We start from the raw sequence: 22,908 nt of genomic DNA on the forward strand, positions 1-22,908 counted from the left end.
AAGCGGTTTTCCACCAACACGGAAATGGGGGTTCCCCACTATGGTGGGGGTGGAGAACTGTTGACCTCGACTGGGTACATCAGTTGAAGGAATACTTTGAGGATCTTCTCAATCCCACCAGCACGTCTTCTGCAGAGGATGTAACGTGTGGGGACCCCGGGGGCAGGGCTCGTCTATTACTGGGGCTAAGGAAGCCAAGGTGAAAGGAAAACTCCTTGGCGGTAGGGCCCCGGGGGTTGATGAAGTTCGCCCCAGGGTTCCTCAAGGCTCTGGATGTTGTGGGGCTATCCTGGCTGACACGTCTTTGCAACATCGCGTGGACATCGGGGGCTGTGACTCTGGACTGGCAGAATGGGGTAGTGGTTCCCCTTTTTAAAAAGGAGGATCGAAGGGTGTGTAGGTCTATGTGGGGGTACTGGAGAAGAGAGTCCGACTGATAGTTGAACCTCGGATCCAGGAGGAACAATGCGGAATCTACCCCGGTTGTGGAACACAGGACCATCTCTTTACCCTCGCTAGGATCCTGGAGAGTGCGTGGGAGTTTGCTCAACCAGTCTAAATGTGTTTTGTGGATCTGGAGAAGGCATTCGACTGTGTCCCTCGGGATATTCTGTGGGGGGTGCTCGGGGAGTATGGGGTACTGGGCTCTTTGCTACGAGCCATTCTGTCCCTGTATAAACAGAGCAGGAGTCTGTTTTGTATGGTTGGCAGTAAGTCCGAATGGTTTCCATATGGAGTTGGACTCCGTCAGGGCGTCAGCAGTAATGCGGGCTCTGTACCGGTCCGTTGTGGTGAAGAGAGAGCTGAGCTGGGACAAGTTGGGACAAGTAGAAATAAGTGGCTGGAAAAAGGAAATTGAGCATATAATGAACAGCTGGAAGACCAATTAACACTAATTAAGTCAATTGACAACATGATTGGGTATAAAAAGAGCTTCTCAGAGTGTCAGTGTCTCTCTGAAGCCAAGATGGTAAGAGAATCACCAATTCCACCATTGTTGCGCCAGAATGGTGTTACCCAGCGTAAAATAGCGAAGACTTTTAAGTTATCGTCATCAACCGTGCATAACATCATCAAAAGATTCAGAGAATCTGGAACAATTGCTGTGCGGAAGGGTCAAGGCCGTAAAACTCTACTGGATGCTCGTGATCTCCGGGCCCTTAAACGTCACTGCACCTCAAACAGGAATGCCACTGTCAAGGAAATAACAGAATGGGCTCAGGAATACTTCCAGAAAGCATTGTCAGTGAACACAATCCACCGTGCCATCTGCCGTTACCAGCTGAATCTCTACAGTGCAAAGAGGAAGCCATTTCTAAGCAAGCTCCACAAGCTCAGACATTTGCACTGGGCCAGGGATCTTTTAAAATGGAAAACTGTTCTGTGGTCAGATGAGTCATGATTTGAAGTTCTTTATGGAACACTGGGACGCCATGTCATCCGGACCAGAGAGGACAAGGATAACCCAAGTTGTTATCAACGCTCCGTTCAGAAGCCTGCATCACTGATGGTATGGGTCTGCATGAGTGCTTGTGGCATGGGCAGCTTGCATGTCTGGAAAGGCACCATTAATGCAGAGAACTATGTTCAGGTTCTAGAACAACATATTCTCCCATCTAGACGTCATCTCTTTCAGGGAAGACCATGCATTTTTCAACAAGGTAATGCCAGACCACATTCTGCAGCAATCACAACATCATGGCTACGTAGGAGAAGGATCCGGGTACTGAAATGGCCAGCCTGCAGTCCAGATCTTTCACCTATAGAGAACATTTGGTGCATCATAAAGAGGAAGGTGCGACAAAGAAGGCCCAAGACGATGGAACAGTTAGAGGCCTGTATTAGACATGAATAGGAGAGCATTCCTATTTCTAAACTTGAGAAACTGGTCTCTTCTGTCCCCAGACGTCTGTTGAGTGTTGTAAGAAGCAGGGGGGATGCCACACAGTGGTAAAAAATGGCCTTGTCCCAACTTTTTGGGGATTTGTTGACGCCATGACATTTTGGAACAACATATTTTTCCCTTAAAATGATACATTCTCTCAGTTTAAACTTTTGATCTGTGATTTGTGTTCTATTCTGAATAAAATGTTAGATGTTGGCACCTCCACATCATTGCATTCAGTTTTTATTCACAATTTGTTTAGTGTCCCAACTTTTTTGGAATCCGGTTTGTAAAAACCAACCATGTCAAACACATTCGTTCAGCCCCATACCATTCAGCCACTAATGGGCAAGCTAAAAGGTTTGTACAATCTTTGAAACATGCCTTGAAGTCCTCAAAACTCCCAAACTCCTCAATATCTCTCCAGCAAAGGTTGGATAATTTTCTACTGACCTACTGTAACACCATACCTCTAGTTTAGTTCAGAAATAATTGAATAATTGGGAAAAAAGTGTATTTTTGTTGTAAGGTTGGAGGAAATGTTATGTACTGGTTAATTAAATAAATGTTATTACAGAAGTCTCCTGATTGGTGGCACTAGTTAATAATAATAAAAAAAAAAGGTTAATCACTCCAATAAAAGGAGTGTGTTCTAAAATGTCGCTCATGGTGTAAGTCGTGTTGTTGAACAGAGACTTTTCCCACTGTTTTCCCGTATGTTATATTTAATGAAGACATAACAGTTCTCTTCCACATCAGGACCAGGTCATGATTAGTATTTAAACCCTTAATCGGTGCACAAACCCATGGCATGTAGTTTCACATGATACAATTAATGATCACAAAAACGATCAATCCAGAGCGAGTGGAACTCCAGCGTGTACACGTGGCTCCATTGCGTTACGGCTCATGGACTCTTACAATAAACTAAAGCCTTATGCATCACAGTCAGGGGCTGCACTGATGGGGTCGTCTTGTCGTGTGGATGCGTTTAATAAATATCTCTGTTCACTTCACTGCTTCTTTCACAACTCACTCATGGAGCACAAACTGTTAGTCTGTCTGTGTACATATTATGGAAAATAATAACCCAAACAGTGTTTCTCTAAATATTCTGATTATATTCTCTGAATTATACAGACCTTTTTACTCAAATATTCCCCAGAAAATTTTCAGAATTATTCCAAGATTTTTTATATAATTTTTTCAATAATTTATCTCAATAAATTAAAATATCATCAAAAGGTTAATGGTAAAAAAAGGTGCAAAAGCAAAAGGGATAGCCACAGCCCTGAAAGTATTGTCAAGAAAAGGGCATTCAAAAAATTGGGAGAGACTCACAAGGAGTGGACTGCTGCTGGAGTCAGTGCTTCAAGAGCCACCACACACACACGTATCCAGAACATGGGCTACAACTGTAACATTCCTTGTGTCAGGCCACCCATGACCCAGAGACAACACCAGAAGTGTCTTACCTGGGCCAAGGAGAAAAAGGAATGGACTGTTGCTTAGTGTCCAAAGTCTTGTTTTCAGATGAAAGTAAATTTTGCATTTCATTTGGAAATCAAGGCCCAGAGACTGGAGGAAGAGTGGAGAGGCACACAATCCAAGCTGCCTGAGTCTAGTGTGAAGTTTCCACAATCAGTGGTGGTTTGGTGAGCCATGTCATCTTCTATACTGAGATGGGGATTTCATTTTCCCGCAGGACTTGGCACCTGTGCACAGTGCCAGAAGTACCAATACCTGGTTTAATGACCACAGTGTCACTGTGCTTGATTGGCCACCAAACTCGCCTGACCTATTGTAAAAAAGATGAGACACCAGACCTGACAAAGCGGACGAGCTGAAGGTAACTATCAAAGCAACCTGGGCTTCCATAACATTGATGCATTAATGCAGTAATACATGTAAAAGGTGCCCCGACCAAGTATTGAGTCCATATACTTTACATATTTTTCAGTAGACCAACATTTCTGTATTAAAAATAATTTTTAAGGTTTTATAAAATATTCTAATTTTCTGAGATAATGACTTTTGGGTTTTCATTGGCTGTAAGCCATAATCATCAGCATTAAGAGAAATAAACCCTTGAAATAGAGGGCTCTGTTTGTAATGAATCTATATAATATACTATTTTCACTTTTTCAATTGAATTACTGAAATAAACTAACTTTTTGATGATGTTTTAATTTATTGAGATGTACCTGTATATGAAATTAAAGTATAATAAAAAATATAAATTAATTGAGCTACAATAAGAAGAGGTATCTGAAAAAGTAAGACTCATTCTCATGTGTGGTTTCTGAAAAATACGATTTTTCAGCATGTGGTTTGCTTTATTTAATCCATTCTTATATGCTCCTGTTGTGTTTAGGCCTATAGTTTGTGGCTGAAAATCCAGTAGGTGACACTCTTGTCCTCATAAACTACTTGAGACTATGCAGTTGTGTGTGTCACAAATGTTTTATGTTTACTTCATCTCAGGATGGATCATTATAAAAGAATTAGTAGGACTGAAAGCTAAAATAGAACAAAAATCCTTTACTGACGTTGCATATTTTCTTTGGATGATGCAGTGGGAAAAGGGCTTTGTGTCCAAGGAACTGATCACTTGTGGTGTTTATCCTGTGGCTGGAACAATTTGCTATAATCCAGAACATCTAATGCTATTCATCCCTGCTATTGTATTGTGGTGTAAAGAATGTATCCCAATTTTAGTCTGAAAATGAACTGCTTTATTCTTGTAAATAGAGCCTATATTGGCCCTATAAAAATATCCCTATCTTTATTTGCAACAGTCTCTCACTCAGCATTAGATCTGCCTTATTAATATTTAATTAATACAGCTGTTTTCTTTTTAGAGTGTAATAAAACATGTTTATACCCTTTCTCCATTAAAAATAATGACACTGATAAGGAATATAAAATACCTATAAAAACAGTTTGGTAAAAAGTAATCTATTATCATATGAATTGTAAAGCTGCAACTGGCTTCTTATTCAAATGTTTTATTTCCCCTTGGGTAGTTCGGACATTACATACCAAAAAACAAAACAATAAAACATCAACATATAATAATTCTGAAATAATTCTGAATAGTGTATGGGTGCTTAAGTCTGCCTATTCCTACATGGAAAACATCAGCTGCAGCATCCAGGATATTCTGCAGTTCTGTTTCTGTAATTTTTAGTGGTTGTCTTTTCCAAAAACATAGTTGGCAGCCCTGCTATGTCTGATCCACTCATACCAACACAACTAACATTGACACACCACCATTGAAGTGTCACTTAAATGGTAACTTAAAGGGCAACTAACACTCACACTTATGGACACATTTGTGTAGCCAATTCACCAACATGTGTTTTAGGACTGAAAAGAGAAACAGGTGCACCCCTAGGGAAACCACAGGGATGCATGGAGAACACATCAAACTACTCACAGACCGTCACTTGGAGCGGGACTTGAATTCACAACCTCCAGGGCCCTGGAGCTGTGTGACTGCAACACTACCTGCTTTAAAAAGTTAATTTGATGTGTTGTTTTAAGGTCTCAAATTAATAGCTAAAAGCTAATAAATTAAAGTAACTATACAATAATCTGTAGCAAGCACAGAAAATTGACAAAACACTATATGCATGGGCTACTGCCATTTCAAAACAGTTAATTAAAACATGAAATATCTTGCCACAGCCCTTAAACCCAATACTCTTGCAATAAATGCAGCAACCCTAAGGATTTCAATAATAATAAATTAGAAAATATTTTTATATACATGTCTGTCATTTGTTTCTGTATAATATATACTTTGTCATAAGTATTCCACTTATCTGATTATTCATGTTAGTCATGTCTTTATTTACAAACATGAAATTAGTGAAATTATTAACTTTGTTTAGATAATCTGTCCTAATTCTAAAACATGAAATTGAATAAAGATAGCAAAAACAATAGGCATAGTTTCCAAATCCCAAAATATATTTGAGCTTATTGAGTTGATCCTAAATTTGAGATGCAGCAAAACATTAGCAAATTCTATATCTTGCAGAACAAAATGAGAACTTAAATTTTATTTCTGTCACAAGGTGGGTGTAGGGGAGGTCAAGGAGCGAGGAACAGGAAGGAGGTAATCGCAGGACACTTTAATAATAACCAAAAAGAAACTAGACAGAGGGGCTAAACAAAAAGACTACTAAACAAGACTATTTAACTCACTTAACCAAAACAATACAAAGACCTTGAAACAAACAATGAACACTAAACAAGAACAAGGGGGCTAACACTAAACAAGAACTAAACAGAACAGGCTAAACACTTAGAAGGATAAACACAAAACCGAGGCTAAACTATAAACAAGAAGGCTAAACACAAAGGCTAAGACATTAAACACAAGGGGTACACACTAAACAAGAAGGTTAAACAAGACAGCTAAACAGAGCAGAACACAGAAAAACTAAACAGAGCAAGAATTTTAAGCAAGGACATGATTCACAAACATACATACAACTACAATAACCCACAAACTGGAACCACTGACCTGGACTATAAAAAGACAACACAAACAAGAAACACCTGGGACATTAAACGAGGGGGCAGGAACACAAAGGAGGCACAAGAGGGAGGAGCAAAGGCGGAGGCAAGGAAGACAGGAACAAAACAAAGAGCCATGTGCTTAAATACAAGACAAACAAAGGAAACAATGATACACAAACAGCAGGAAAACAGTAGACAGGGCTATACATGACAATTCCCCAGTATTTATTCATCATGTATTGTTCCTCCATGACAAGCAATGAGGAAAGTTATGACTGAAAACTGTGATTCAGATCTTTTCAAAATGATCTCAAAATTTTTGAACAGGTAGTGCAGCATATATATATATATATATATATATATATATATATATATATATACATACATACATATATATATATATATATATATATATATATATATATATATATATATATATATATATATTTTTTATGCAGGGTACTTTAAATTTTCATCATCTGTCACACTTTGTCATGAAGACAAAAACATTTATTAAAACACTGACATTGTGATATCTTACATCAGCATCTGTGAGAACTTTGTACTCCCACCAGGACTGAAATACAATGATGACATGCTCTGGTTCAGTTGGCTCATTCCAAAGACTAGGTACAACAGTGGAGACAAGACTATAAAATCAGGCAGGAAACAAAAAAAATCTAGAAGAAGGTAGTCAAGAACACTGGCAACAAACCCCAAAATATCTGTGTAGAAAATCTTGCAACACTTCCCAAACTTCATGAAGACAACCCCAATGACAATGAAGATTTGATATGTAGAGTGAATATATGCCTCCACAGCTCAAGGAACCAAGAGCAAATTCACCAGTGTTAAATCAACACTATTAATGTTACCTTAACACTGAGAGTGTTAAATTATTACACTAACAGTGTTAATTTAACACTAATATTGTTGATTTATCACTGGTGAATTTGCTGTGTGGAAATAAATATCCATTATTTAAATAAAGCTTTACATTGAATTGTTTTCTTTTTACCTTTAACATGTCTTGAAGTGCTAATTCTGGGTTTCTAATAAAATGGGGCATGATTGGAAGAACAAGGCAGGGATTTCTAAAAACGGAATAAGTGGAATTACAAGGTGGGGAGGAATGGGTGAGGATAATATGTGGCCAGTAAGTGAAAATTCAAGGTTGGGACTTCTAATAAAGAAAATAGGAATTTTATGTATAGCAACATTTTAAAAGACTAAGGTGGTAGACTTTCTTCACAATTTAATCCAGGTACTAAGAAAGAAGACTGGTTGTACAGTAAATATATTCATGGAAGCCTGCAGCTGTTAAATTGAGCCTGTATTTTTATGAATTATGTTAAGACATTCATCACCTTTGGGGCTCAGGAAGAAACAGTTTACACTTTAGCTCTGATCTCCTGTTGCCTCACTGTTGTTACCTGGAACTATTGTTCACTGTGTCTTTCTCTTAGCCAAATTATTTACTGAGTCTAAGTTACAGCTGTGTTTAGAGCTGAAGGTCACTTCAAAGCAGGCCAAATAACAATTGTCATTGTAAATCTGAGCGGACAACGGGCTTGGACTTAAATAGCCACATGGTGCAGGTTTGGCATGGTTTACTGGGCCCCACAGGATCATGGGATGCATAGTTGTGACTGACTCTATGACAAGCACCTGATATAGTCTTACCGAGACACAATGCTGTTATAAAAATCTGCACCATTTATACTCCCATACTGAATATGATACAGATTAGTTCTCAACAGTGAAATCTAAGAGAGAAAACCATAATAATTATTTGTAATGTAGATTTTGTTTGGTACATTTATTTGAGCACTAATAACAATTAGCTTTTTATAATGTATGTATGAATAAGGTCTCTTTGTCTCTATCCGGGTGTATGTGAGGTGTTCTCCCTGTGTCTGCGTGTGTTTCCTCCAGGTGCTCCGGTTTCCTGATGGTAGATTGGCGACTCAAAAATGTCCATAGATGTGAGTGTGTGAGTGAATGTGTGAGTGTGTGTCGCCCTGTGAAGGACTTGCGCCCCTCGATGATGTGTTCCTGCCTTGTGCTGTGATTCCGGGGCGGCTCCCGACCCACCGCAACCCTGAACTGGATAAGCGCTTACAGACAATGAATGAATCAAAGAATGAATGTCTCTTCCATTTCTTCTGTTTCTCTTCTCTTGCTTTTTCTCTCTTCCACTTTCTTTTTTCTTTAATTCACTATCGGTATCTATTTCCCATTTTCTATCTGTTTCTCTTTCGTGTTTATGTCTGTTTTCTCTCTCTCTCTTTATCTATCTCTTTTCTCTCTCTCTCTCTCTCTCTCTCTCTCTCTCTCTCTCTCTCTTTCTCTTTCTCTCTCTCTCTCTCCCAAATTACAAGGATCTATGCACATAAATAATTTATACATATGTATTGGTTATAATTTATTCTAATATAAGTGCATACTGCACTTTGCTCCAAATTCATCCCACAGTCCATAAACACATGCTGATATGGGAATTGGTTATTAAATGTGTGAGTGAATGTATGGCTGTGCAGTGCCCTTGTGGTGGGCCGGTGCCAGTCCAGGGTGTGTTCCTGCCTGAATAATGCTTTTTCAAATATTTTATCCATTTTAGACCCAAAGACAGAGGGTACTGTGGGAAATGTAGTACAAAATGTTATACTGGTATATATATAAATTATATAAAAATTGTGTTTACTGAGCTTTAAAAAACTAAATCTATTCTCTTAACAAAACTGTCAACTCTGTCTGCAAATCTGCAAAACCTAAAAAAATTTCACATAGCATTTTTTCTGATCTAATGCAGCATTTTTATTTATTTTTTTAATTAATTTATTTATTTTTTTTCAAAATTACATACACATTTTCACTGACAAAAACACATTCTGCAATGATGCATTTTGATGCAAAATGACAAACAACAGCCACAAACGCTAAACACATTTAACACAGTGTTGGCCCTGTTAACGTATTTGTTAATGTGTTTGTGTTTATTTGCAATTGGTGGGCAGTGTGATATGTGATTGCTGGGAGTTCACCATTGAGCCAAATATCTTAATGCTAGCATCACACCAAGCCCAAATGCTGCACTGGATACTTGTTATAGCATAGGTAATAAAGGGCATAAAAAGGCAGCATGGTGGTATCTTAATTCCCCAGCTCCATGACATCACAATATTATGTAATTGGTACCTGAAAGTTACAATACAGTACAATAAAATGTTAATTTCTCTGCAAATACTTTAAAAAGACTTCTACTTTTATGATAACATAACACATGGTAAAAATTAATTAATTCAACTAATAATTATATATAAAATACTTATAATTAATTAAAAATTATCTATCTTTAAAATTCTTTTTTAAAGCCAATGTGATTGGCTGTGCTCCTATAGGGAGAGATTGTGCCTTCCTGTACTTCCATTTGTTTTGTTCTTAGGGGTGGGAAATGCAGTCTTGAAGGAACTGCAGCCTATGAGACTCAGGGATTATAGTTAATGCCTCACAAGCTGATGATCCCTTCACATATTATCTTCAGTAATCCACAGTTGTATTTCACGCCGTTAAATTGCTTTAATCAGACACAGAATGAACATTAGCTCTCCTGCTGTTGTGGGAACACATACCTGTCCACTCTCATTTTCAGTTCTACAAGTAGAGGCCATTTTACAGTGTGATAAGTTTACACAGGGCAAAAATGTGGGCATGGAGCTTCAAATGATCCTTCTTTATGAAGCAGTTTGACTCGCTGTGATCTTAAAATATTTGTGGAATCTTAATATCAGTCATATAACCTGTCACAAGCAGGTAGATTGGAAACAAGACTGTTGAGCACAACACAGAAAGAATGAAAGAGCTTTGATATCAATAAGTGCAAGTAACTGTAGCTGTAATACATGCCATGGTAGCATATAGGTACTGTTATGTGGGTAAAGCAGCACATATTTAAAGGGAAATGAAGTCTGTTCTGCTGTGTCCAAAAAAACAAACAAACTATATTTTCACTGTGTTTAAAGAAGCTGTGTTCAACCTCATGATGAATTTACACTATGTATTTTAAATACAGCTAAATATATTACCATGTTTTCTTGTATACATACACAAACTTATAAACCATGTTTTCAAAAATCATGAAAAAGCCTAGAATAAAGTTTTTTCCTGCTATGCCAAGAGTGCAGGGTTTTGCCATTTTTATTTAGTGTGTAGACTGCTATGTAATGTATTGGCTGACTTTGTGTGTCATCTGACAGCAGTATTAGGCAATGACAAATGTTGTGGACGTTTGTGATCACTCTGGGTAAAGTCCAGACAATTTCTGGGTTAACCTGCATTAAGAAACTTAAGTTTACATCTCAACCACTGATATGTATAGAAATTCATTCCACACCATACTTGACACACTTCACCCAAAGACAACTAAATGCTACAGATGCTTACATGAACTATATTTAAATTTATTTTATAGTTTGTTTTTATATATATGCTCTAAATGGGCAAACACTATACACATCATGATAGTGTTAATGAAATTTCTAGTCAAGCCATTAATTAATTAATTAATTCATTCATTCAGAAATTAATTCACAGACTACTGTGTGAAAAAAGGACACACAGGAGAACATCTCGTTATGTTAAATAGACAGGACAAAATGGCATGGCAACATACAGATAGGCTTTTGTATTTATGCAATGTGTACACCTCAATTAAAGCAGTAACCTATGAGTTTGAAATCCAAAGTCTTATAGATTTATCAGTTGAAAATAAATTTACCTACCTTCTAAAAAGAACACAAAATTACCCATTTTAATGCAAGGTTAGGTTTTCACTTGTTGCAATTATGTGAGGTCTAAGAAAACCAATCTAAGTATGAAGGCTAAGTAAAGCTTGTTTAACCTCAGTGCAATGGGTGAACATTTGTCATGTTTCCAGCTGACTGGATATGTCAGGTCACTCTTAGGATGGTTGAATCAGTTGGTTCCTCATGGCTCTGTCACTTAAACAAATATTCAAACATTTACACATTGCTGCTCCTGTGGGGAATGAACAGGTGCATTGTATATTTAGCCAGATAATAGACTGCAATTTCTTCTAAAAAAAAAATCAAATTATTCATGTTTTTATTGAGTGTACTCACTGGTCACTAGAATAAACCAGAGATTAATTTCACTAGAGTCTAGTTTCACTACAGTAAAACTAGAGTTTAATTTATTCTGAAATATAACGTGTTGCTGTTGGCATGTGGTGCTGTCACTTTTGTATAGAACACACCAACTCCTCACAGACCCGGAGCGGGAATCAAACCCACAACCTCCAAACCCCTGGAGCTGTGTGACTGCGACACTACCTGCTGCGCCACCGTGCCGCCCAATAAATAAATAAATAAATAAATGGAATCTTTGTAAATTATCCAGTTAATACGTTTGTTTGAACACTGAAGTTATTTTGGTTCAATTCATAATAAAATTACAATTGTTTAGTATCATTTTTACAGTTTGCTGAGGTTTCTGTACAAGATTTGAGAATACTGGGTATTCCAAGACTCCAAAAGCTTAATCTTTCTTTGGAAAACTAACACTATTGTACATAATTTTTTATATGAGCTCTGATAGGCCAGGTAACATTATAATTAAACTCTAAAATTTACACTAAGGCTCGATTAAACTCAAATATTTTATCTAATGGATTTAGAATGGCTATTTGTTACACATTCTTAGAATTTGTACACCAAAATATTTCAGACTGCAATTTTTTTTTCATTAAAGCTCTGTTAGATCATACCAATTGTAGATTATAAATATTTCATTTTGAAACATTAGTAATTAGAGCATATTTTGTTTACACTGAAATTAACATACATATTTTTATGCTAAAACTCTGATTAACCAATTATTTTTAAACCAAAATATATTAATCCAGATCATTTTTACACTAATGATATATTAAATTGTGTCATTTGTATACTAAAACTCTATTAGTCTGGGTCATTGTTAAACTAAAGCTGTGTCAGACTGGTCAATATTTGACAAGCTTTGAAACTCAAAGAGCACTTAATGAGCATTTAGTAGCAGGCACTGAAAGTGGGCTCCATAAGTAGCATTGGGCCAGCTTTAAAAATAGCTCATTAATCAGACAGCAACCCAGTTTCACAGCAAAGTGTAGAATACAAACCGGTCACACTGTTGTGTGACAAAAGTGCATAATGCACATGATAAAATACTGCTAACTATACATCTGAGCCTAAGCCTATTCTTAATTGTTACCCCCTAAAAACACAAAACCTAAGCATATGCATTGCATGCTTTCAGAAGCACAGTAACATGACATGGTCATGTTGGCCAAAGTTTGCAAATGTGTATTAAATGCTTTAAAAATTAAGTTGGGAAAGGCCACATTTTTTGCCAGTACAATTTACACATCTGTGACCTTAGCCTAGATGAGATAGCTTAGAGAATGGTTTATAATCAACAAGTTGAAAGGATGAAGATTTTAACATTTTAACTGAAGATTTTAACTGAAATGTGCTGCTCAAGAAAGCGAGCATGCAACACTAATACGCACTATTAAACCCAGGTCACTTAGGAAAGTACACATATGACAGTTTCTTAACTAGTGATCCTTAACTGTTATGAATATGCTCCTTAAATAATATCCTCTTTGCACTATGATTATATCTCATACTACATACATATGCACAAAGATCATGAACACAATTTTATTTATTTACAATTAGCCCTGCATTTAAATATGCTCATTTTATTTTCTATTATTTCTTCATTCACCGTCATATAAACTATTCAGGTGTGTAATTCACTTTTACACCAAAGGGTTGTTCTGGGTAATGTGGATGTATGTGCTCACTCTCATGGTCAGAGCTGGTCAGACATCAAATATTGACTGGAAGTATATTCCAAAGCTTGGGGCTTTTTATGAAGTGGCTTTTCCAGCTACAGTAGATTTATCATTTCTTGGCACATAAGTATGATGGTTCATAATACCAAAAGTGCATTCTAGACCGCTTTAAACATGGTTAAGCTTTTTTCTGTAAGATTCAGAAAAATTGGGTATAGCAGCAGTTCAACATAGAAGTAATAAAGGCATGAAAAATAATTTAGCATTGGTTAAGAAGTGAATTTTCTGAACTTAGCATTATCCTGAAGATAATGAAAGCTGGTATCATTAGGTTTTGTCTATATATCAAAGAAATATTCTTGATGTGAAGGTTGGTTTTAATTGTGGCTGTATTCCATCTGGCCTCTGATGTAGATGTACAGATGCTTAAGAAGGGGGTGTATTTTCATTCAGCTCAGCAGACAGTTGTCTCACATTACCACCCATTATGTCCTCCCTTTGTCTCTGAGCAGTTATTGACCAATGGCTCTGGGCCATGATTTCTCCCCAAATTAGCACGAAGTAAAATGGACACGAAGGCCATTTGTTCTGGGAAAGTGTCTCAAATAGAAGCCGTGAGGCACATCCTTATAAGGTTTTCCCTTTATCTTGCGGCACCAATCTGAGGCAGGAAGGGTGTGTGGTACCTGTAAGCATGTAGAATATAAGGCCCCCCTGGTCGTCAGGAGATCCACACCCAGTGCGTGTCCAAGCCTCAGTCGTCCACCTTCTCCTTCCTCTTCAACTCATCACCCTCATACCATGGCACCAAAGAAGAAGGAAGAGCCCAAACCTGCACCAGCCCCTAAACCTCCAGAGCCTGAACCCCCAAAGGAACCTGAGTTTAACCCAGCGGAAGTACAGGTATGAAACCCATCTCAGGGCCTGCTTTCATTTACACTTGGGTTTTATTTCAGCAATAAAAAACCTTGCAGTGGTATTCTATTTTTAAGTTTTGCACTGAATAATTATTCCACTGAGCATCCCACAATGAATAAAGACATAGAACAATCAAGGTGTAATGTTGCCTCATTAATGTAAATTAAAATTAAACCATTAAATGTGGACACAATCAACACTGATCAACAGCAGATTTAATTTCAAAGTGAATTTAATTAGCTCTGTGTACCTGCATAAAGGTATTCTTGAGTTATTGTTATGATACATGTTGGCTATATCGCCCACCATTTTCTGTCTCTAAGTCTTAAATGAACCATTATCAAACTTCTGCATCAAATGCTTTATTTTGCAAATCAGTCCTTGAAATGTTTTATGGTCAGCTTATTTAATGCTAATGCTCATAAGCCTGACTAAAACCCTTTATCACACTATGGTTCTAGTATCAAATCTAACATATGAATGCAGATTAATCACAAGCTGTGGTAACACCGGAACCAAAGAAAGAGAAAGAATCATCATCTGTATATTTCTCTTCCCTTTAAGTGGTATTTTATGTGAATGCATTTCCCTAAGTAAAATTTGATAGAGACAAAAGGGCTGCTGTTAGAAAAAAGCATTTGTTCTACTCCTGAATGAAAGGTAGGAATTGTACTGCAGCTTGCCTCATTCCATGTATCAAATCAAAGGGGAATAATGGTGTCCCATTATCTTTGACGTTAGCTTTTCCGTTGAATCTCCAAAGGGACAAATGTGACCTTCTTACAGGAAAATTGGCAAGCTTCTCCTGCTGCTGCTTTTTAGCATCTCACTGATGGTCCCTGAAGCTATTTTGAGGATCAGTGTAGATGTCACGCAGTGGGTAACGTGCAAAGCGATGTCCTGCTGTTTAACTGCTAATATGGCTCCTCTAACTCCTGGTATCTGTAATGCATAGATAATTACAGATTAATTAAGATGCAGCATCCTGGTTTCCATAAGCAGCTGGTGACACAGATTTTTAAAAATGACATATTCATTAGGCTGTGAGACACTTCAGGATGTGTATCTGACAATAGGTGCTCATACAGTAAAACAGCTCACATTTTGTCAAGGACCACAGTCTCACTAAAAATGATTCTGTTATTGGGTGGGCTTTCAGTAATGCACCCCATCTGCGTTTTAATGTTATTTCAACTCAGGATTTCATATATTTAGCTCCAACAAGACATATGAAAGTGATATTCTACACCATATCATTGGTGTGGTGTATCCCTTTACAAACACATACTACATTATTTTCTCTGAGCAATTAATGTTTTGTTTTGTCAGTGGAGGCCATGGGCAACTGACCGCATGACTAGAGTTTCAGAAAAACCATCACAAAAAAGAAACCCAAAAGATATTTCAGCAGTATGTTTTTTTACTGACTGGGAATTTTTGGGGGTCGGTGGAAGCAGCCATGTTTCTAACTTTGAGGCTGCTTGCAATGTTTTTTTTCCTTTATTTTTTTATTATAGCCTTCCCCAGTGGACCACCCATCTACTTATGGAAATGATTATAGCTGAGAGACTGCTAATAGACCTTTTAGGAATGTTTCTGCTTTTACGTTTTGACACATATTTCAGTTTGCTCTTCTTTTATAAAAAGGCCCAGACATGTATTTTGCAAAATATTCAAGCAAATCAAACTAGTCTCCCTGGTTAATTTATTAGAAACCACCCCCTTATGGCTCCACCTTCTTGCTAGTATACATGCAGATAATGTAGGGGTTTTAATAAATTGGCCACTGAGTGAAAGCGCACAGTAGAGATTTCCAATAAATGGTGAATTATTTGGAAAAAAAATAGAGCATAGGGATTTTAATAAATGGGGCTACTATTACAGTAATATTCCCGTATGTTGTGTTTGCTACCATACACATTTATGAATTCTGAAGGAATTCAGTTTATACCACATAACAGTAGCACTCAGTAAGTACACTCTGTAAACATGACTAGCACACAGTTAATAGTTGTGCTCACACCCTGCTAAAAGGGGTCTCTGTATGTGTGTGGGGGTGCTCAAGGTCACGCCTGCATTGTAGTGGACAGAAGGCAGGCCGTAGCAGCTGAATGAGGTGTGAGTAACTGGAGCTATAGCTGATTGTGATGAGACTATGTGGGATATGTGACAGGCCATGTACCTCAAGGCCACAGATCCTTAAAAAAGATCTTCTGTTCACCTTGTGGTCTCTGCTGCATTATTCTGTCACATTACTAGCTAACTGAAGCAGTCACTGGGGCAATGGATTTTTCTGTGTTTAACAGAACATTATATAATTAGCACACCATCTCTAAGACATGTAATTGTTTTCTTTCTTGCAGCTGGAGTTCACAGCTGAGCAGATTGAGGGTAAGTGTTTTAATTTCTTTCATTAACTGAAGTTATGGCCTATTGACTTTTTCTTGCTGAGTCTGTTTATGTACATGTCTAATTGTTTTTAGCAAACAAGATATTTTCATACTGCTATACAGCCTCTCTGTATGGGTATTTTAACCTGGGTTTGTCTACTCTGCTTATCTGATTTGAACATATTTGATTTTAAACAAAACAGCAGTATCCCTTGATGTTAACATATTTTTTTTACACCCAAAGTAAGACATGTGAGGGTCACCAATTAGGAGATCTTTCCACAGCAGTGGGGGAATATTAAAAAAATAGTTTGAGTTTGGTGATTGCCAAACTCAAAATTGATGAAATGGCAGACAGTAGATATCCAGCAAGTTTAACACTATTGTAGATCTTTGAACAACTCAAATTTAAACATCTGTAACAGCAAAGTTCTAACATTGTTTTGAAAAAGTGCAGAAGATGAGGATAATAGATGAGCATTATAGAGTGAATAAATACTGGTTAAATGTTCCTCACTAATAACATAATTAATATAGTAATTAGTTTAATATTGTGTGGTATGCTTCCACTGTAATGTCACCTGTTGTTTTATTTTTATTGCACTAATATTAATATGTATACATTAAAAAATATATATGAAATTTGAAGTTATGTTCCTAATTAAACATACTCTTAAATATACCACTCCTGTGACAGTGGCTTGTTTCTAAGCTTGTACATTTTCAGTTCAATTCATACCATATTTAACTGAAATGGCTATGTGCTCTCTATATGAACCCTAGTGTAGCTGCTGTAAAAACCAAACCCCTATTTGTTTTGTATAAGATATTAGATGGATTTCCTCAGTCATTTCAGATGCTGTTGTCTTCTGTACAGATTTCAAGGATGCATTCCAGCTGTTTGATAGAACACCAACCAACGAGATGAAGATCACCTATGCTCAGTGTGGAGATGTAATCAGAGCGCTGGGACAGAACCCCACTAATGCGGAGGTCATGCATGTCCTTGGAAAGCCCAAAGCTGAAGGTAAGCTGGTTCTTTCATGCATGTTCTTTCATCAGAAACAGATGCTTGGTTTCATATTTACTTTAATATTATTAATATGTATTGATTGCTCTCAAGTTATTTAAATGGGGAGGCAAAGTTGTGCAACCCCAGGGTCCTCTTCTCTGCATGAATGTCTTTGAGGAGTTCTCCCCATGTCCGCATGGGTTTCCTCTGGGTGCTTGGGAGTTGGGTTGGCTAGTTTAATGTGTCCATAGGCATGAATGTGTCAGTGTGTTGCCTCGCAATGAACTGGCACCACCTCCAGCGTGTGTCCTGCCTTGCATCCAGTGATTTTGGGCAGGCTCCAGACCCACCGCGACCCTGAACTGGATAAGCGGTTACAGAGAACGAATGAAGAAAGTTATCTAAATTGATTTTTGGGAATAGCATCTAGCATCTCTTCAAGCTTTTCATTAGAACTCTCATACGAAGACTCATTGGTAACAGTTGAACCATGTTAGATAACACTCAATGCATTCTATTCATTCATTCATTGTCTGTAACCGCTTATCCAGTTCAAGGTCACGGTGGGTCCAGAGCCTACCTGGAATCTTTGAGCGCAAGGCAGGAATACACCCTGGAGGGGGCGCCAGTCCTTCACAGGGTGACACATTCACTCACACATACAGACCTATGGACACCTTAGAGTCTCCAATCCAGCCACCAACATGTGTTTTTGGACTGTGGGTAGAAACCAGAGCACCCGGAAAAAAACATTGCGGACACGAGGAGAACACACCAAACTCCCACAACAGCCAGGTCCCTGGAGCTGTGTGACTGCGATACACCATGCCTCCCTAGAATGCATTCTAGTTTGTACAAATAGGTTAATATTCAAGAACACCTTTGAATAAGATACCACCAGAAAGCGCAACAGATACCTAGGACAAGAAAAACCCAACAGCGCAAGAGGCAGTGCTGATAACAGAATAGTATAAAACAATTTTATCTCTAAAACAGCGTAAGTGCAATACCAGATATTCTGAGTGCTAGACAAGTGTTTGTTTAAATGCAGAAATTGAGGGTAGCTTGTTCCACCACCTGACAGACAAGAGAAAAGTCTTGATGCTTGTCTTCAAAGAACTAGAAAAATCAGTTATAGAGCCATATTTGAACTTCAAAGCCCAAAGGTACAGATCTTGTTTTGACCATGACCATGAGGTAGAGAAAGGAATGCCCACTTTTGGTTTCCTAGGTTAGAGTCCAATTTTAAAGCTTTTGTTTTTGTTTTCAGTTTTGATCATAATGCACCAAAAATGTAATATGACAACTGACACCTTTAAAAAATATTTCATCCGTTGGATAAAAGTATACAAGTGAACATCACAGTTTCTTTATAGTCCAGCATTATGATTGGTATTATTTCAAAATAGTTAACAATGTTGCTTTTCCAATATATATTAGGTATTATATGTATAGGTATATAAATGTACATTGAACTGGGTGGTTTCTGTTTTGTGACATGCTTCTTTATGCTCAGAGATGAATGTGAAGATGCTGGACTTTGATCAGTTCCTGCCCAGGTTCCAGTTCATCTGTAAAGCTAAAGGACGTGGCACTTTCGAGGACTTTGTAGAGGGTCTGAGGGTCTTTGATAAGGAAGGAAATGGCACAGTGATGGGGGCTGAGCTTCGACACGTCCTTGCTACACTGGGTACTGCTCACTATTCCAGGATTATTATTATAAACTTCATCCTGATATTAGCTATATTAGCAGAAATAATAATCACTAGCATCAACCCTTTAAATTCTCTGTGTATTTTAATTATTATTATTGTGTTTATTCAAAAGATGGCACTAAAATTGAATTCATTTTCTGGGTGGGTGTGATAGCCTCCTCACTTCATCCCAGTAGCTCAGTGCCAGTAGCATCCGTATGGAACAAAGAGGCTGTGGTTGTCAACTATGGTGTCTGGAACCATGGAAACATGTTTGTCCTGACACTTCCAGTGTTGCTGGTATTGAATGTAATTGCAACAGCTACGCTAGCAGCTAATGGGACACAACTGGAGACTAATGGAACCCAACTGCAGATGTTTGGGTGGAACTGGGGAGTAAAAATGGGTTTTAAATTAAAGGTATTTGTGGAATACCAGTTTAAAATTTCCTTCAGCATGTAGCAGAACTGTGGGTTACAGTTGTGGCTCTTAGCTGAGTGTTTTGTTGTGTTTAGGTGAGAAGATGAAGGAGGATGAGGTGGAGCAACTAATGGCAGGGCAAGAGGACGCTAATGGCTGCATCAACTATGAGGGTGAGAATTACTCTTCTGGTAGTGCCTAGAGATATACATTTTTTTATTTGGTTGTGATTCTATACAAAACCATTCTGCATTACGTCTCACACTTCACTAGGATTAATTTTGAGCTGATATTTCTGTCTAAATGTGTGTGATTGAAGTTTAAGTTAACTGCAGAGCACGCTTTTACCTCACTCAAAGTGACTACAAAGTATTTTAACTGTAGGTCAGCTGTGATTTTCAGTCTTGATCCTGGTGGGCCACTTTTCTCCTCACTCCATCACACCCATTTCTCCTTTGGAAGGGGTTGTTAATTAGCTCATTAGTTAAATCAAGTGTGCTAGGAGCAGACAAATCTCTAAAATGCCCCACCCACCCCTGCCCACAACACTTGAATGTTTTGTGCTCAGTATTGATCTCAGGTTGCATTTTCTCTTTGCAGCATTTGTAAAGCACATCATGGCTGGCTAAGCAGGTAAAAAAATTTCCTCACATCTACATCCTATAATACAATCTCCTGTTTTAGTTGCCCACATATATCCTGCAGAATTATTTTTCACTTTGCTTTGATTTTCTATGTAAAACAACACACATTGGGATAATAATAATAATAAATAATAATTATTCATTCATTATCTGTAACTGCTTATCCAGTTCAGGGTCGGGTGGGTCCAGAGCCTACCTGGAATCATTGGGCGCAAGGTGGGAATACACCCTGGAAGGGGCACCAGTCCTTCACAGGGCAACACTGACACACACACATTCACTCACACCTACGGACACTTTGGATTCACCAATCCACCTACCAACGTGTGTTTTTTGGACTGTGGGAGGAAACCGGAGCCCCCGGAGGAAACCGGAGCCCCCGGAGGAAACCCACGCGGATAGGGGGAGAACACACCAACTCCTCACAGACAGTCACCCGGAGTGGGAATCGAACCCACAACCTCTAGGCCCCTGGAGCTGTGTGACTGCGACACTACCTGCTGCACCACCGTGCCACCCTTAATAAATAATTAGTTCAATTTATATAGCGCCTTTCACAAACCCAAGGACGCTTATTTATTATAACATAATTATTTGCTGAATTTAACATTGAACAAAAAAATATAATGAAAACATAAGTAAAAATATATAGTTCTTTCATATAATTAAACAAGTTCTTAAATTAAATTTCTTACTTTTTTCTCCACAGAATCATGAATGTCAACTGAGGAGGCAAAGCTGCCGTTTCTTCACCTTTCCTTATTCTTTTTCTTCTCAATTCTTTTACCTTGTTTATAAAAGTTGTCTATGCTGCCTGCTCGATCACTCTCTGTCCACCAAATATGATCACTTCTCAGTCACTCCCCTTCTACTTTTATTTTCTAAAACCTGTACAGCATAAAAAAAACTTTATGATTTTATTGTATATCCTCAATGTGTCATTTGTGGATCAAAGAAAAAAGTTTAATTACATGTCATGCTTGATTAAAACAGATTCCATACAATCATTTTCATTTTTAAAGTTTAGTTTAAAAATAAATGTGCAGTACCAGAACTGACAGCTGCTTTGAGTTTGGAGGAACACTGATTAGAGCATAGCTTTTTTTTATGTGTTTTCACTGAGCTGCAGTCTGCACTGGCTAATTCCATCTCAGTGACATCATAACAGGCACTGCTGAATGCTGTCTCATGTGGTCATTGGCATGAAAATGCAGGAGGAGATAAATTAGGCTCTTTGGACTGAGGACTGCTTATAGCGGTTGCTTCCCAGGCCCCAACTTTTATTTCCAAAATGGATGCAAAACCACAACAATCTGGCACAGAGATAAATGCAGATGCAGTTTGGTCTAAACGCCTGAGAACCACACAGATGGTTTACAGCTAAACAACAAAAGCAGAGGTGTGGGCAGGCTATGGGAAGGGTTGTGTCCCATTTTCCCAAAATCAAAATATAGACATTTCAAATTCAAATATCAGTTACCTAAAGGAGTAGTCCATAATATAAATCAACTAGAGCTAGTCTTCACACTGAATGTGTTCCAATGCCACCCTGAACTCCTCTCCAAAAACATGAGTTCACCTCCTCGTTTCAGCCTTTACAGGTGTGGTCCATACTAGCAAATATATTGTATTTACAGTCAGACACAGTTGAGGTGAGAATTTATCAATGCAATTTTCTAACAAATAACTTCCACTGCATAAATAAAAAACTGAAAAGCTGTTTATTTTTAATTATGCATGTTACAGGATATCTCAAAATATACTGTCTCTCTCTCTCTCACACACACACACACACACACACACACACACACACACAGGGTGAGTAATGTCCATTGAAATGCTGGTAGCCTTTTTCTGGAGTTTGCTATTGTAAGTGTCGCTGAGGGGGGGGTAGTGAAGTTCCTATGATTTTTTTCCACCCGTCTCACCACTTGCTGCAGGTCTCTCCTGTCCTGTGCTGTACAACTGGTGAACCAGACTGTGCAGCAGTATGTCAGTATGCTCTCGAAGGTGGCTCTGTAAAAGTTCACCAGCAAGTGTTGAGGGAGGTGGGAGTGCTTCAGCTTCCTGAGGAAGTAGAGCCTCTGTTGGGCCTTCCACACTTGGTGTTGGGTGTTGAAGGCCCATGTAAGGTCAGCAGAGATGTGTACTCCCAGGAACTTGAAGTGCTCCACTCTCTCAACCTCCACTCCATTGATGAGGAGGGCCGTGGTCTCGGTGCGGGTGGAACGTCTGAAATCCACGACCATCTTCTTGGTTTTATTTGGGTTTAATACAAAAGGGTATCTCCTTTTGTTTATATATTTCTTTCTGTGATCCTAAAATGTTACACTGCTCTTTTCAGATGCAATTTCGCCATCTAGTGACTACAAGAATATAAGTTTCCAAACACTGGGAAATATATTTAATCACTTCTCTATTAGTAAGGATAAGTCAACGTTCAGATTTTGATTTAATTTTATTATCTGTTTGACAAAAGTCATCAGTATTGGAATATACAACATTAAAATTCTAAGATCATATAGAATTAGCATTTTAATATATCACATTTAAACTTTT

General features: G+C 38.0%; 1 protein-coding gene across 1 annotated transcript; it reads left to right on the plus strand.

The window, feature by feature from the left end:
* The first annotated feature begins 14,072 nt into the window (after nucleotides 1-14,072).
* Nucleotides 14,073-20,334, plus strand: myl13 (myosin, light chain 13). The gene is made up of 6 exons (XM_066680711.1): nucleotides 14,073-14,174; nucleotides 16,553-16,580; nucleotides 17,457-17,606; nucleotides 19,108-19,281; nucleotides 19,801-19,878; nucleotides 20,306-20,334. The coding sequence occupies exons 1-6, from the start codon at nucleotides 14,073-14,075 to the stop codon at nucleotides 20,332-20,334; spliced, it is 561 nt and encodes a 186-aa protein (XP_066536808.1).
* The last annotated feature ends 2,574 nt before the right edge of the window (nucleotides 20,335-22,908 follow it).

The sequence above is a fragment of the Hoplias malabaricus genome, chromosome 9 (assembly GCF_029633855.1).
Source record: "Hoplias malabaricus isolate fHopMal1 chromosome 9, fHopMal1.hap1, whole genome shotgun sequence".
Classification (NCBI taxonomy): Eukaryota; Metazoa; Chordata; class Actinopteri; order Characiformes; family Erythrinidae; genus Hoplias; species Hoplias malabaricus.